General features: G+C 39.6%; 1 protein-coding gene and 1 long non-coding RNA gene across 14 annotated transcripts; one reads left to right on the forward strand and one right to left on the reverse strand.

The window, feature by feature from the left end:
- Nucleotides 1-207: 207 nt before the first annotated feature.
- On the reverse strand, nt 208-2,874 carry LOC144479075 (uncharacterized). The gene is made up of 3 exons (XR_013495471.1): nt 2,726-2,874; nt 2,439-2,657; nt 208-2,267 (listed from the first exon to the last, which is right to left on the reverse strand). It is a non-coding gene; the product is annotated as an uncharacterized LOC144479075 (long non-coding RNA).
- A 3,475-nt stretch (nt 2,875-6,349) lies between these two features.
- Ask1 (apoptotic signal-regulating kinase 1) lies at nt 6,350-15,740 on the forward strand. Of its 13 annotated transcripts, none has more exons than XM_078197459.1 (25): nt 6,350-6,470; nt 6,695-6,834; nt 7,186-7,319; nt 7,401-7,621; nt 7,707-7,901; nt 7,973-8,142; nt 8,210-8,378; nt 8,452-8,751; nt 8,829-9,082; nt 9,171-9,330; nt 9,564-9,917; nt 10,030-10,291; nt 10,368-10,505; nt 10,582-10,748; nt 10,824-10,919; nt 10,978-11,117; nt 11,175-11,342; nt 11,651-11,758; nt 12,367-12,527; nt 12,621-12,790; nt 12,860-13,124; nt 13,208-13,535; nt 13,638-13,785; nt 13,866-13,942; nt 14,025-15,740. In XM_078197459.1, exons 3-25 carry the CDS (start codon nt 7,283-7,285, stop codon nt 14,074-14,076), a joined length of 4,140 nt encoding a protein of 1,379 aa, XP_078053585.1. In that variant the 5' UTR covers nt 6,350-6,470; nt 6,695-6,834; nt 7,186-7,282; the 3' UTR covers nt 14,077-15,740. The 13 variants fall into 13 exon arrangements, with proteins under 13 accessions (XP_078053585.1, XP_078053581.1, XP_078053588.1 ...); XM_078197455.1 differs by having other exon boundaries at nt 7,269-7,319; XM_078197462.1 differs by having other exon boundaries at nt 7,269-7,319; nt 12,367-12,479.
- The last annotated feature ends 323 nt before the right edge of the window (nt 15,741-16,063 follow it).

Genomic DNA, 16,063 nt, shown 5'->3' on the forward strand with positions numbered 1-16,063 from the left:
CATACAGTAACGTTGACGATATTTTATATACACATACCTTCGTATACAAACGTGCAACTAAATTAATCTAGCTCAGTTTAGAATTAGCTATATATATTTGCACATGTTATTATATTCGTTGATATTATAAAAAATTAATTCTAACTATTATTAAAATTATTATAATTATCGCTAAAACTTATTCATTAATTGTACATTAGTGTAAAAAGTATTCCAGAATTTTTCCAAATTCTTTTAAAGTCCAGAACAATGAAAAAACGAAGGAGACGAAAAGTTAATTAACGGGTCTCGATTTTGAACGGGGAAATTCCAGTAATTTTTTAACGATTCCGAGCTAATAATCGCACTAATTTCCGAATGCCAGGCTGGCGGCGTTCATTTCTCCGGTGGCAACAGCAGCAGCGCGCTCGCTCGCTCGCGGGGGGAAACAAGGGAAAGGATTAAATTGCGAGCGTTCTCGCGTCGAATGATTCGTGGCGGGGACGTGCATCCCCTTCGCAACGGGCCGTGTACACTTGTAATTCCGTGGTACGTCGGTGTAACGGCCCGTGTCGTGAAATATCGGGCCGATTGCGAGGCGAGGGTCGCGAGCGACGAAAACCGAGCGCCGTTCCGTGCTTCCGACTAAGCGCCCGGGCTTCCACGGCTAACAGACACCGGTACGTGGTCGGTTTTAAATCGTCGCCGTTTCGCGAGTCAAGAAGCTGGCTGTCATCCACGGTCGTCATCGATTTCGTGGCTCATCGTGCATGCGGCCGACGCGTATCGAAGACCCCCCGAGATTTGCAAGTCAATTCGACGGTGCGACACGGATCATTGTCGGACGACGTTCGTGTCGCAATTTCGAGCACTGGGCTACCTTCCGAAAACTGGGGCAGAGACAAAACGTTCTCGAGTAACGAGTGCAACAAAGGGTAAACGTAAAGCTACGATTCCATCAAGCGCGAATGTTTCGTCCCTGTATTTTCAACGTTGAAACGACGATCTTGTAGCAACAGGCCAGGGGAGGGCGGACCCTAATTTCGCCGGGTCACGGTCAATGCTGCCACGTTTAGTTTCGAGGGATAAAAGTTGATGACGGAGAACTTTTTTACAGCGGGACTGTTGCCTGGTTTTTTTTTTTATTAATACATTCCCTTTTACGGTCCGACCAGCAGATGTTAAATTGTCCTCTGTCCCAAAGACAACTTCATATTTTCGAGGGTCGAAGGACCATGAATGTAAAATTAAGGGCGGGTTCTACTCGGGGCTCTCAGGTTCACGCGAGTCGAGCCTCGGACTTTATGCTCCCGTTTTCGCGAATAATCCAGTAACCGTGACGCTACACCGAGCAATTGCTTCCTCTGGATTTGATATGGAGGTAGATACGTGGGTTAACCCCTTGGAAAGTGATTAAGCAACGTATCTATAGCGTTCAGTCGAGCGCGAGCTAAATGTAATTAAAATTCTCTAAAATCCACACCGAAAGACGCTACAAAATATTTCTAAGATTTATTTCTCTCTGTTCTTTAAAAGAGAACGCTTTAAATTTGCGGATTGAAAGTGCGAATCGAAAGTGAATGAAGAACTAGCCGGCGATCTTTCGCGCGAGGATTAATGAGCGAAGTTTTGTCAGGTAATTGATTTGAATATCGAAAGAAAGACTCTCGAAGGAGGGAAGAGAGAATGATCGGAAAACGGTCGACGTATTTTCTCGGATGGCATTCTCGAGACGAAACGGGACGCTAACGGGGGAAGTGGCAGCCGAAGAATGGCACAGACCGGAACGGAAGGCCCGGGGGATGAAATCGTTGAAAGGTCAAGCCACGGATGTCCGGAGGGAACCGAACAAGATTGGGAGACCGTCGGCAAATGGGGAAAGAGAGCGACGGAAATGAGAAGAGGCGAAGTAAGACAACGCGACCTTTCTTTGTGCTCTTTTGTTTTGTCTGTGAGGCACGCCCCCTCGCGCCCCCCGGGGGGAGGGCACGAATTTATTCGGGCGTGAGGGATGCGACTGACAGCTGGAATTGTTATATCTTGAACGCGGGATTCTCTCTGTTCATCGATCTTCGGCGAAACGAGCGCAACCGATTGGTCCGCAGACTTCGTTAAAACTGTCCATCGCCTTGACCATTGTGTTATCGCAAATTTATACAGCTCCCTCTTTGGCTCCACGAATTATTCAGACAGCTACGGCTATATTACACCGACTGCTGGACTTGGACCTATGGAACAACAGTGCTGACAACTCTCTATTTTTTCCTGAATTAATCTCCTGGCTGAACCTATTGAGAAAAACGGATCTATATTACTCGAATATATGTTTAATCTACCTTAGTTCATCTACATACATCTACTTTCACTTTTGCTTATTAAATAGTTGTAAAATATTACATTTATATAAAAAAAAAAGCAACATTGTGAATAAAAGCAACATAGGGAATTTTTAAACTCACCTATTTCTGAAGGAAGCGCCGGAATACTGTAGAAATTTTGAAGTGTTGGTGTCGAGTTTTTAGAACGAAACCGATCGATGGTCGTCAAGAGATCTTTATCGATGCTCAGGTTATAAGGTCCTGTGAAGTCGCCGGAGCGTCGCAGCGACGAAGAAGTCGCCCGATCGGTCCAATGTTGACGTGTGGGAAGAAGCGAAGACAGTCTCATCGAAGATATTGCTGAACAGAGTTCTCATATTACAGCAATATTCGATACAGAGTAAATAAACATCTTTAAATTCAATTACTTTTTGCAAGCAGCTCTTATTCTATATTCTGCCACTGTTTCGTCATAAAATTCCACTTAATTACGTATAAAAACTGATTAATATCCCTGTCCAAATATTTCCTTGCCTCTTCGTAGTTCCGGGGAAGAATAATGGCCGTCGATAAATCGAAGTAGAAGTGGTGCCGCTAACGGCGTAAATCGGTAACTGTAATTGGTGGTGGAAACAGCTAATTACGTAGGAAGTGCAACGGATTTTATGCCAATAGTGAGCGTTCCTAAACAAAATTATGTGGTAAAGGATTAATAAATGTCGAATTAACAAACGCAATTGCCCATAGAATTGAAGGACAAGAATAGAACTCCAAAGGTAAGAAGTCTATCTACATAATGAATAATGTTATAAATTGTTACAGTTTGCTCTATCTGTTGTCTTTAGAATACAGATTGCATTGTAGATTGCTCAAGTTTACTAAAGTATTTGTGTTGAATGAAATGAAACAATGACTCAATGTTTTTATCTGTACAACGTTAAAAATGTATAATACATACAATACTGATTCACATGATGCTTTATATTGTACGTGTTTCATAGAAACTTGATAACTGAACTTGAAACATGATTAACTTCTTTGAGAAAGATATGATTGTTGCTAACAAATTCATTAAAGCGTTAACTGTTTAAATGAACATTCCAGAACTATTATTGAAAGATATATCTATTGTTTTGTTGCAGCAAGATCATTGTTTGTTTGGAAAGGATTTCCTGCAGATTTTATGAAAATGATATTGTGAAGTACTAATTCTCAGGGAATTGGAATTAGGATAAGACAAAAATTGATTAAAGGTTAATGTACCATTTATATTTCTAGATATGTGAGAGGGTCTAGTATCTCCCAAAATCAGTGGCTATTGCGCCCTCTACCTGAACAGTACAGTCAGTTAGTGAACTGCATATAGTATAGCAAGTTAACTTCAATGAAATGTCTTACAATTTGTTGACATAATACTGAAGAATTTATTACTAACTTAAGTAATTATATAGTTCTTACGCAATGTATGAAAAACATTCGATTATGCTGATATATGCACATAGGGTATGTATTTTTTTGAACAGTCTGCATACTGTTATCTGTTGCTACACTCATATCTCTTATCTGTGTACATATCTGTAGGTGCACGCTACTGGTATGAGAGTCAGAGCATAGCTAAGAGCGTACACATTGCCAAACCGGCACGTAAAGTGTGCGTGCAGGCTCGTCTTCGGCTACGTATGCAGGTGAAGAGGCGCGTATGTACACGATGACGAGCCACGTACGTGATGGCGACGATGAGTGGGCGTGACGTGTACGTACACGCATTACACGCATTCCTCGAGCAGTTTCTACACCGCGAGGCTCCCCGAGGATCAGGGAATCATCTGAGACGCTGAGATCGACGAGTCCCGCAAATCCCGCAACCTTCTGTTCCGCGTCATTTCATTCATTGCGCGACCGGTCATTGAGACTTCCCATGAGACTTCCCCTTTCATCAGTCAAGTATTCAAAACTTTTTACCACTTTACCTACTGCAAAACAACATTAACAGACCCCTCACTTTGAGAGAGAGAGAGATAGCTTGTTGATTTATGAATGAACTTGCTGATGTCATTGAAAACTTTACTAAGAGGTTCTCAAATATTAATGTTTGGCTTGTAAAAGTCACTGCAAAGGTATATAGAATATTAAAAAGTTTATCCATGTCGCTAGGCTTCTAATTTTTAGAGCACGTGATAAAACAGAATTTATTCTAATGACTATAATAAAATCGATAGAACATAAAGTAAGGTCAGTACTTAGATTTGCATATTTTTAAGACGATTGCCGCCAGACTGCTGGTATATTATGTATCAAAATAACGTGCAGCTGTGCATGAATTGTTTCTAGGAAGAAGCAGCTAGAAGTCAATCGATTAACCAGAGCGAGAAAATCTCTCGGTGTTCCTCGGTCACGAGAAAATGACGTGTTTTGCTGGTCGATCGTGGGGCAGGCCAGTTCTCGGGGACCCCCTATATCAGACTCGTAGGATATACAAGGAGCTTATAATTTAGTTATCGGTATATTCTGTATTCCTGTCCAGAGGTCACGGTTCTTTACTCGGCGAAGATGAAATGTAGGAGGCTACAAAGGAGTACATATTCAGTATTCAGAGGTTCCCGCGTTCCAGGAGTGTTCAACGGTTTTCTAGATAAAATTCTAGATAGATCTCTCTGCATATTCTGCACTCCTATTGAAAGGGGAGCGCTGCGGAGTGGCCGCTCCGCGCATCACTGCGCCCCCACTATTCTTCACGCACTCGTAAACCGCGTATATACGAATCATGCTCACCTTCCAAACCCTTTCTGCCTACAATTGCGCCGACTTCTATTACTGAATATCAACAAGCAGCTAGCTGTCAGTCCGCTAGATCGCGTCGCTTTAATAGCTTTCATTCCTTAGAGAAAAATCTATTGTTCCCTTTTGATTAATTCGATCGTCATTCATTTGTATCGCTGTATTAATGCCTTTGTAATTTGCTTTAATTGTCGTTCAACTTTAATTACAGATTTCCGCATTGTGTTGCAAACACTAGCACAGGAGGCAAATAGTCTGCTCGAAACCAGTGTAATTGACGTCGATTCCTTGCCGCTTACAGTGCTCATTGTCGTTCATGACAGAAAGTATGGTAAATTTTCTTTCAAAAGTATGTCAACAGCGTATTATTTCTTTTATATTATTTTCTATTCTTGGAAAATTGTAATCTATGGTAATCGTGTTATTTATTGAGATTTAAATGGTTGGTATTAAATTATCCTCTTCGATGATACGATTGTAAAGGAAAGGATGTACGATTATGTTTTATTAAGAACAAAGTTATCTCTATAGATATTGAGCTGATTGAATTTGACGTTTATGCCGTTGCAACTGTGATGGATTTCGACGGATGCACGAATTGTTCGAACTGGTGACAACGTGCAATTGACTCGATTCGTTCGTTCCATTCGTATTTATATATATATATATACATATATAAATAAATGCATGTGGGAACGATTCCTCGCGTTCCTGGCATCCTATTCCTGTGGAGTTCATTGGTACGTTTCCACGGTTTTACCACGACCTAGAAACTCATTATCCGCCTTTCCTGCGCTGCTTCAGCCTCCTCGATGGTTATGCTGCCCGAGTAAACCGACGACTCTAGTCGATCGACAAAAGTGTTTTGTGGCAGTAGCAACTCTACTCTCCGTACTATCTCGCGTGCAGATTTTTGTTGTGGACGATAGAGTTCACCAACTATGAACACATTTACCTAACATGCTCATACCTGACAATTAATTAATTAATTCAATGTGGTTACGGAGCAACAATGTCGCATAGTGCATGCATAAACTGCACCAAAATAATTTTGGTAATTACAAAAAGGTACATATATCGATTTCAATGACCTTGAAATATATCACAAAGGTCAATATCCTGAGTGATTTTGCTTGTATGCATATACATGGTATAACCGTTGCACGTTTCTAGTTCCAGAGATATGTTTGAAAATATTTTTAATACATACTGCATATTATATTGTCGCAGGATTTGCACTAGATTGGGTTTTGTTCAAATTTGACACACTATACTATAGCATCCAGATCAGATCATAACAAAATGGCGACGATTTAGAAATTTTAAGAGGAGACGCTGTTCTTGCATCTCGCAATCACGTGAACGGATTAGCCGAGGATTGTTAGAGTAAACAAGGTAATAAACGGCTAATAGCATTGTCATTGTCTAATAAAATGTAATAATACGAAGTTCCGTGAATCGATTAAACGATTCGAGATTGTCTTCGTGGGAACGAGGTGGCATATTGTTTGCTCGCGTGTTGTTTCTATGTACATTGGTATGCGCATTAATCGCAATAATCATTTCATTTTTATTATAATGCGTTCTATCTTAAGAGATTTCTATTTTTATACCGGCAGAGGAGCGCTCGCTGTGCCATCTGTGAACCGATAGGAAAATTCTTTATACCAGTTGTCTTGTACTTGTGCACGACCTCGACTCTGGATTTGTGTGTTCTAGAAGAAATGGACGGTCGTTTCTACGATGTCCAACGCAAAAGGTATTTTTCTACGCTAATCTTAGATCGAACTTTTAATTAAATACTGAGAATCATCTATTCGAAGCCGGAATAGGATATTCGGTTAATTTTTTGTACATCAGACTGTCGCGCGCCAATGTCATAACTCGGTAATCTCTTTAATGTTCCTCCGCAATCTGTTGTTTTACTGTGGTCCAAAGTCTCTCGAAGCCCGGCAATCTTTATCTGCAATGATGTTCTCAAGCGTTCGTCCTGCAACATGTACTGAACCTCTTGACAGACAGTGAACAGTTGTAGCTATAAAAAAAGTATATTATTTATTAGGTAGAACATATACTATTATTATATCGGTTGTTTTATGTACCTTTGCAGGTAACTGTGTGTCTTCCGTATCTGTTGAAGTTTCCCAGAGACCTATAAGTACAAATTAAGAATATTAGTTTTGTTTGCTACAGAACAATTGGGCAACATGCTTTCCAATTGCGGTGATACAACTGATGTTACTGGTAAATATTATTGGATTATGCAGACTGATTCTACAGCATTGGTATTATTAAAAGGAATTCAGAACTTACATTATCTTTTAGCTCCTTCGCAGCCAACAATTATAGAAGGAATCTCCAGCACAGACAGTGTTGGTACACACAGCGACATTTCTGGGCACACCACCATCTCTGGAAGACCTAAAATGGATGTGGCTTGTGTGTTGGATCTACATCAACCTGAGCATATAGCTCAGAGAAGGAAAGCTTTAGAGGAAGTCAGGCAGGCTTGCAACCTTGTTAATGCCAATATGCATCATATACAGGTATATCACATATCACAGAGTCAAACTAATATTATTTGTGTGAAGGCAATCAACTACATAATGATAAATAAAAATGTTTTCCTAGTTTGAAAAGCTAGACTTCGGGGAGACAAATGTGTTAGACACATTTTACAATGCAGATGTAGCTGTAGTGGATTTAAGTATACAGTTGCAACAATCTGCTTTATTCTATCATCTTGGTGTCAGGGAAAGTTTTGGCATGAAAGAAAATATTTTGCTGCACAATGATATGGATTCTGAAACCACAATTAGGCTCAAGGTACGTCTACTGTTATCTCTAGAAATTTAATGCAAACCAATTTAAATAACACTTTACATTTAAATGTGTAGTTATCGTGTGGAAGTTACACATTTGTCTCATACCGTATGGTGGACTGTGGCTCATGTGTAGCTACAAATCCAACCACTACAAGAATCACTGGAGAGGAAGCTATAGATCCAAAGCAACATTTAACATTGAGGCTTAAGAAACTGTTTCAAGACGTTGAAGTACAATCCAAGTATGTCTGCATTTTGTATAGACACGAAAACCAAAATCTCTGTTACGAATTCATGTAATATTTCCAGAGCACACATGAAAGAGAAGTTCCTAGCAGACTTGCGGAAAGCACGAGAAACGTATTCAGGCGAGGAGCTTTCAAAAGCGTTGAACAACATGCGCAAACGTTTGGACGACCCGAACGTTCTTTCTGGAGAAGTTGTCTTAAACGTTCTGATTTCTTTCCGAGAGATACAGGTGAGATATCTATATTTCGTTGCGAAAGATGCTCTATTAAAAATTATCTTTAATCATTTGTTTCTATACATAGGATTATGATGCAATGGTACAACTGGTCGACGACCTGAGAACTATACCTACGCACAAAAATTACATCAATACTCCCGCGATCCGGTACCTGTACGCGTTCGCACTAAATCGAAGGAATAAAGAAGGCGACAGAGAAAGAGCGTTGAAAGTGATAGAAAAGGCTTTGGAGAAGAAAGAAAATCATGTCCCAGACATGTTATGTCTTTGTGGAAGAATATACAAGGATAAATTTGTAGAAAGTAGACACACGGACGAAGAAAGTTTAAACAACGCTATCCATTGGTATAGAAAGGGTTTTGAGGTACGTCGATTTTTATTTTTCATACAAATGGTCATCAAATTATATACTATTTTCTAATCAAATTATTTTGTACCTAGGTACAACCAAACGAATACGCTGGAATAAATCTCGCCACGTTGCTCGTTATAGCGGGAAACGAGTTTTCGAAGAGCGAGGAATTGCAGCATATAGGCATGGTGTTAAACAATCTCATTGGCAAGAAAGGCAGCTTGTCGAGTTTAAAAGACTATTGGGACGTAGCGACCTTCTTTGAGATCAGTGTGTTAGCCGAGGATTATTCTAAAGCTATTCAAGCAGCCGAGTGCATGTTTAAATTGAAGCCGCCAAACTGGTAAGCATCAGTTTCTTATTTAGTCGTCAAACATTTCGTATAAAAATCGCAATTTGTATTTACTGACGATGCAATGTTTTTTCCTTAGGTACCTGAAATCGACGATAGGGAACATAACGCTGATAGATAGGTTCCGTAAAAAGAATGAGGAAGCAGAGGTATCGCCAGAGGAGCAAATATTTAGTTTTTGGATGGACTACTTTGTCGAAGCGACGAAATCGGAAGTCGGCGATAGTATACGGTTTCCAGTAAGTTGATAAATGGAATCGTTCTACAAAGGATCCAGTTTCCAATTCGGGAGACTATGGCTTATAATATTGTGTTACCAATCCAGCTTACTTCTGTACATTTTGGGTCAAAGTAAGAATAATATAAAACTGCTCTTAGTGCAGGTCCTTAGCTTGACTTTAATCAATCAATCTTTTAAGAAGACGCGCGGTTAAATGAAAAGAAGAAATGGTCACCGATCGTTCGTTTTCAGCTCTTAGTGCTGGAGCCGACCAAGATCTTCATGCCAAGCTATGTGAACGTTAATCTCGGGGCAGAGGAGAAGTCTGTTCAGATCTGGAACTTGTGCTTGGACAATATGAAGAGCAATTGTAAGCAAGTCCACGATTGGCTTTTCACCGCGAACATGATACGCAGCGTAAGCCTGTATAAGCGAGATGAACGGTGCCTTTTTTTGTACGTTCACCAAAACTCCGATGACTTCCAAATGTACTTCCCCTCGGTTCAATGTAGACAGAGGTTTTATGACTTGATTCTGGAAATGACTAGAGATCAGGAAGGTATGGTTACTGATCTGGACGCCTACATGACTGATGAAAGGATGAAGGTTTGTGGGATATCTTTTTATATTCTTACTTATCTATATTTTCACTTCGTTCATATTCCGTTGTAGCCATTAAACGTATATTGCTTATTTATTAATATTACGTTTATTCTAGTTTGAATACGAATTGGATGATCAGAGCAAACGAATGATCCTTGGTAAAGGCACCTACGGCGTCGTCTATGCAGCTCGAGACCTAAACACTCAAGTCAGAATTGCAGTGAAAGAGATACGCGAAAGGAATTTAGGGGACGTGCAGCCGTTGCACGAAGAGATTAAATTACACAGCCAGCTGAGACATAGGAATATCGTGCAGTACCTGGGATCAGTGAGTGAGAATGGCTACTTCAAAATCTTCATGGAACAAGTCCCCGGAGGTAAAAGAATCAAATAAAATGTCCTGTTGTAAGGAAGATGTATAGTATATATTTATTTAGTTTTTAATAATTACAGGGAGTTTGTCAGCCTTGTTGAGATCGAAATGGGGCCCGCTAAAGGAAAATGAGTCCACGATTGCTTATTATACCAAACAAATTTTGGAAGGCCTCAAATATCTCCACGATCAAAAAATTGTTCATCGAGATATCAAAGGTAAATTAATAAATTTCTAAATTCTATAATTATGTAGTATTGAGAATTTTGAATACTTATTGTTACTCATCTCCAGGCGACAATGTTCTGGTGAATACGTACAGTGGCGTAGTCAAGATTTCCGATTTCGGTATGTCGAAACGATTGGCCGGTTTATGTCCCAGCACAGAGACATTCACTGGAACCCTTCAGTATATGGCACCGGAAGTGATCGACAAGGGACAACGAGGATACGGTGCACCTGTAAGTTATATTTGTTGCGTTTAATTACATTTCAAATGAAGTGCAGTTATTATTATAATCTAATATAAATTGTAGGCTGATATTTGGTCTCTGGGTTGCACCATAGTAGAAATGGCTACTGGTAAACCACCATTCATCGAACTGGGTTCTCCTCAAGCTGCCGTCTTTAAGGTAACATGTTCAAATATTTAAAATATAGACCTTTTTGAAAATGATTCGTTCTTCATAGGTTGGATATTACAAAATACATCCGGAAATTCCCTCTGAACTATCCGACAGAGCCAAAAGCTTTATTCTGCGTTGCTTCGAACCGAATCCTGATATAAGAGCATCCGCAGCCGAATTATTGGAGGATCCATTTTTAAATGAGTGTGTAACATATATAAATTAATCGCTACGTAAACAAATATAATTTCTTACATATAGATACGTTCATAGGAAAAAGAAAGCCAGTCGACTGGTGGCTCCACCAGATTTTAGTCGTAGCATCTCTGTACCTGCCGACAGACTCGAACGCTTAGGAAAATTCGACAAAACAAACAATAATCATATTGTTTCCGCGGCACCTATACAAACCTCGCAATCGGACGACAGGTAATTAAACCATTTTATTCGTGTAATAATGCAAAGGGTTTTGTTACGGATTTTAATGATCAGTATTTTGTCTGGCCTAATCATTAAAACAAGTCTTTTTATGTACATGTCGACGTAGCTTATTGTGATAGTTGGAGCTAATTTGAACGGGTCGTTTTCGTTTAGCCAATAATAAATCTGAATACATTGTGTACAATGTATTTCGAGTTAGTCCTTTTATGTTGAACAACATTTTTTTCTTTGTTTTCTTGAATAATCATATTATTCAATACTTATTGAGTCTTTATTGTGACAAAATGTAATCAAAGTGTTACATACAGTGGAGGGCTGACAAAGTCTAGCCCACTGAGGGAGCGCAGTCCAGCACACCTTCTGTCTCCCATCAGCATGCCCACTGCAACCCTATCTTTTAACAGGTATGGTGCTAACGTTATAAAAGGTTAATCCCTTCCACTTAAAGTATTGCTACTAAAAGAATTAATGTTGTAATAGGCAGAAAAAGTGATCATTAACCTTAGTTATGGCGTGTATCAGATTAATGCAATAGATCCAATGCTTTGTATCGTCGCGCATTCATGCAATACGGGCAATGGAATTTCCTGTTGGTGATTGTAACATGTGCAATGTAAAACTCGAGAATCAAATGCCCAAGCAATTTTTCCATTATTTCTGCGTCTAAGTGGCCCTCAGAAGTTAGTCCATGCGCTACCGTATTCCGAGCCAATAATACTGTGAACTGAAGCTTGATGTACTGAAGCAAGTACAATGAAAACGCACTAAAAACAAGATTATATAATACCGTACACATGCTTCTCAATCATAATTGTAGAGACTGTCTCGAGCTAGTGTTTCGAATCTACTCGCAGCTTCAGTGAGTGTTATATGTATTCAGGTTTATTTCCAATCTAAGAACTACTGCCAGGAAATGTTCTTGCCCTTGTGACACGTGTATCACGCAACTGAAAGCTTAAGGACGCGGACGCAAATAGGACGTATAATTAATATCGATTCCTTGTGTTTCTAGTACAATAGGCAATACACCTTCCGTAGAAACAAGCGAATCGGACACGGCGGGTGCTTCGATGACTAGAAGAAGCTCTTCCGGGGGCTTGCTATCACCCGAAGTTGAACTGGGAGGTCAGTGGCCACAGCCAACAAATACTTTTAACAGGACGCCAATCAATAGTGAATTATTAATCTCTGGACAATTAAGTCGTCTCCGGCGAATGAAGTGTTAAGAGGAAATTTAATTTTTGGATTTGGTCATATTTTTTTTAGGTCAGCCAGGTCAGAAAACTGGCGAAGAACAAGAAGGCTTTTACTTATTGAAAAAGGATAGTCAGAGACGAATGACGCTCACTAGAGTCCTCACGCAAGACGAGGCGAAGATTTGTGAGGTGTGGATGCGAGGTATACATCAGGCAGAGGGTCAAACTGTTCTCCAATTGGTAATTATTATTATACTTGCCATTACGCAAAGTAAATGCTTCGAATAAAAAATTACTCTTCTTTTTTAGAGTCATCTAGTATTGCTAATGCGAGCTCTGAGGGATTACATAGCTGAACAAAACCATGAAGTAATAGTGACGGCTATTAGAACGTTGAAAGAAGAATTAGACTTCGACTCCATTGCTATCAATCACCTGAACCAAGCCATTTATCTTTTTCAAACAGCAGTAAACGAAGTCTTGCGAATGCACAGTATAAAACCTCACTGGATGTTCGCGTTGGATAATTTAGTTAGAAATGCTGTTCAGGCGGCCATCACTGTACTTTCTCCTGGTAATGATCTAATCGTTGATGTATATTTCTATGGGCAAAAAAGTCATCTTCCTCGATATTAATGTTCATAAAATCATTTTTAGAACTCGGTGCTAATCTGTTGGGCCAAGAACGAGTACAGTCAGGTGTTCAAGGACCCGAGGAAGGATCCACTTCCGGTGTGTCCACAGTAAATTCCGTAAAGTCACAAAAAACCGGCGACTCCGTCGACAACAGATATTGGAAAGAGTATCGAGATCAAATGGGAGACTTGAAGACGGAGAATATGAAATTAATCCAAGAGTTAATCGACAGTCAAAAAGCCTATCAAACTCTACTACAGCAGGCTTTCGAAGAACAAAAGGTTCAAATTAATGCTCTAACGCGGCTTTGCGAGAATATTAACAGAAGAACAACAAGGCAAGAATCAGGGTGCGTTACGTATTTCTAAGCTTAAGATTTAACTAATAGTTTTTTCAATGTATGTTAAATAATTTCTTAGAAAATTCTGACGGTATATTCTTATACTTACAGATATAACTCAACGGTATCCGGAAATACATCTAATATATCAGTTCCAGTAATTATCAGTGACGCATCTTCCGAAGTAGCTCCATTTGTTGATGAAACTCTTGTAGAATGGTTGCAAAACCTACAAATCGATGAAGTGTCAATTGAAAGGGTAACTATTACGCGACATTTTTATTACGTGACATTTAAACGCGTATATTGAATCGTCAATTATTTTATGGTTGTTTGCAGATTACATATGAACAATACACGTTAGACGACTTTTTGAATCACGTTACCCGTGACGACATCCGAAGACTTAATTTGAGGTACTATGATATCTTTATTTCTATACTTTGCAAAAAATATTCGGTCGAAGCGTGAATTTGCAGTGATAAATTGTTTCTTTAGGGGAGGAATCGAGCTCAGGATATGGCAAGCGATATCAAAGCACCGACGGTAGAGCAAATAAGCCAAAAAACGACTCCGTTTTTAACGCAACATTAAAATTGGTCAACTTTATGCAGGGTAAAATAGTTGTTCAAAAAATATGGCTGCTACGGAATGACGACGGATAATGAGCAGAGTAATTGGGTGGTTAAATAATTAATGATACACCCATCTCGTTCGTTAATACTCCGTGGACTGAACGATTGCAGAATTTTTAATGCACAAAATGATATTATTAGTTTACCTTGTAGTTCCTAATTATAGATTATTTAATAGTCACGAAACAAGTGTGTACATAGGAGAAATTTTGCATATATATACTGATTCGTTGAAAGATGAAATTTACCGAATTCGTTGAAAGTAGGATCAACGGAGCTCGTGCTGCACGGAGATAGATATAGAGAGATCAGTATTCTCGTGTCGAAACAAATTTATTCAACTCGTTAGATTAGAGTTTCCGATCTTGCCAAGCTTGAGAAATCGACATCGTTCAAAGGAGAGAATGTTATTCAAATTTATCGACGCTACTGCCAGGAACGATTGATATTATCAGGGGAAAAGAAAACAGTTACATATGAAGGATTGCCTTGTTTGTTCGTTCCTTGTATTCTCGAACGACTATCAGCCACGATAGGCCCTCAGGGCAGGCTAACATGAACCGAAGGAGCAAAGCGAGGATCGTAGTGCCTTATGAACCAGTGTAATAGTACAAGAGAAGATATTTATTACGTGCAGACGATCACGTTTCGTTATTATATTTCTAGATTCTGAAGGGTGTATGCGTCATCACCGATGCACACGTAAATGTTCTTGTAGTTGTGTGCATACCGCGCATGTTGCACTTTGAAATAGACTGCGGATCCTCACGCGAACTCTCATTCTCGCAGCTTGTTTCATAACCGGACTGCCGATTTTTATGCGAAGCTCTGCAGTCTACCCGTAACGGGAAGATCGTGCGCAGCAGAAACGAAGATAGAATACTGCGAAACTGCATAAAAGTCCGCAATCCGTTAAAGAAAAGGGTTCGTTATTACAGCGTCAGAAGTTTACCATACGTTTCATCGATTTTTTGTAGATACCGATTTTTATATAACGACAGATGTTTTGCTTTCTTGTGCAGCTGTTCGCACACAGAGAACTCATGCTTCCTTTCTACATTGTGTAAGCTAACAATCAGCAGTGTCTTCTAGCGCCTGAACACAACGATAGACCGTAATCACGCGAGTCAATTGATACAAGTGCCTAAACGCATCAGGAATTAGCGTGACGTCCGTTCCGATTTAATTACTTCGCCAATGCGCGTCGCTCTGGAATCAAACGCTGTTCGAAACAAGTAGAGGATGCTCTGCAAAATTAACCATCGTCCGCTCCCAGATAGAATTAATTCTGCGTTCGCAGCTATATATTATTCGTTGCTTTTAACAAGTGTGTTGGTTTGGCTCCTTTAATTATTTCGAGCAGCATTCTATAAACAGAAGAGTTTCAAATTATGGATGATCATCTGCCAAGATATTGCAATTGCGTCCGAGTGTTGTGCCGATAATAAACGTGGTCGAGAATACCACGACTAATCGTTAAGACGTTCCCATTGCCGTTTACCATTCACTGTACTCGTTAAGATTAATTATCATCGTTATTATTACAGGCTGAAATTTTTAATAAAGATTCCAGCGGGCAGACGGCTTGTCTTTTCTCGTTCACCGATCCTCGAGTTAGAATAAGGGGCTTCGTGGGCTATTTTCTTACATTTAATTTTTAAGTGATTCCTTGGATTGACAAAAAGATAAAAAATCAAACGAATCGAAAGACAAATGATTACATTTGCTTTTTTGTATAAAATTGTATAAAATTAATATAGAGATCGGATGAGGGTTTAGAATGTTATTTAAATGAATGTTTTCGGATCATGGGGCTCCGTCGACTATTGTGTTAAAAAATATGAAGTCTCCCGAAATCGCGGGAATCGTGTTGAAACAGGTAATTGATTTCGCCCCGGCTAC

Source organism: Augochlora pura, chromosome 3, assembly GCF_028453695.1.
Source record: "Augochlora pura isolate Apur16 chromosome 3, APUR_v2.2.1, whole genome shotgun sequence".
Lineage (NCBI taxonomy): Eukaryota > Metazoa > Arthropoda > Insecta > Hymenoptera > Halictidae > Augochlora > Augochlora pura.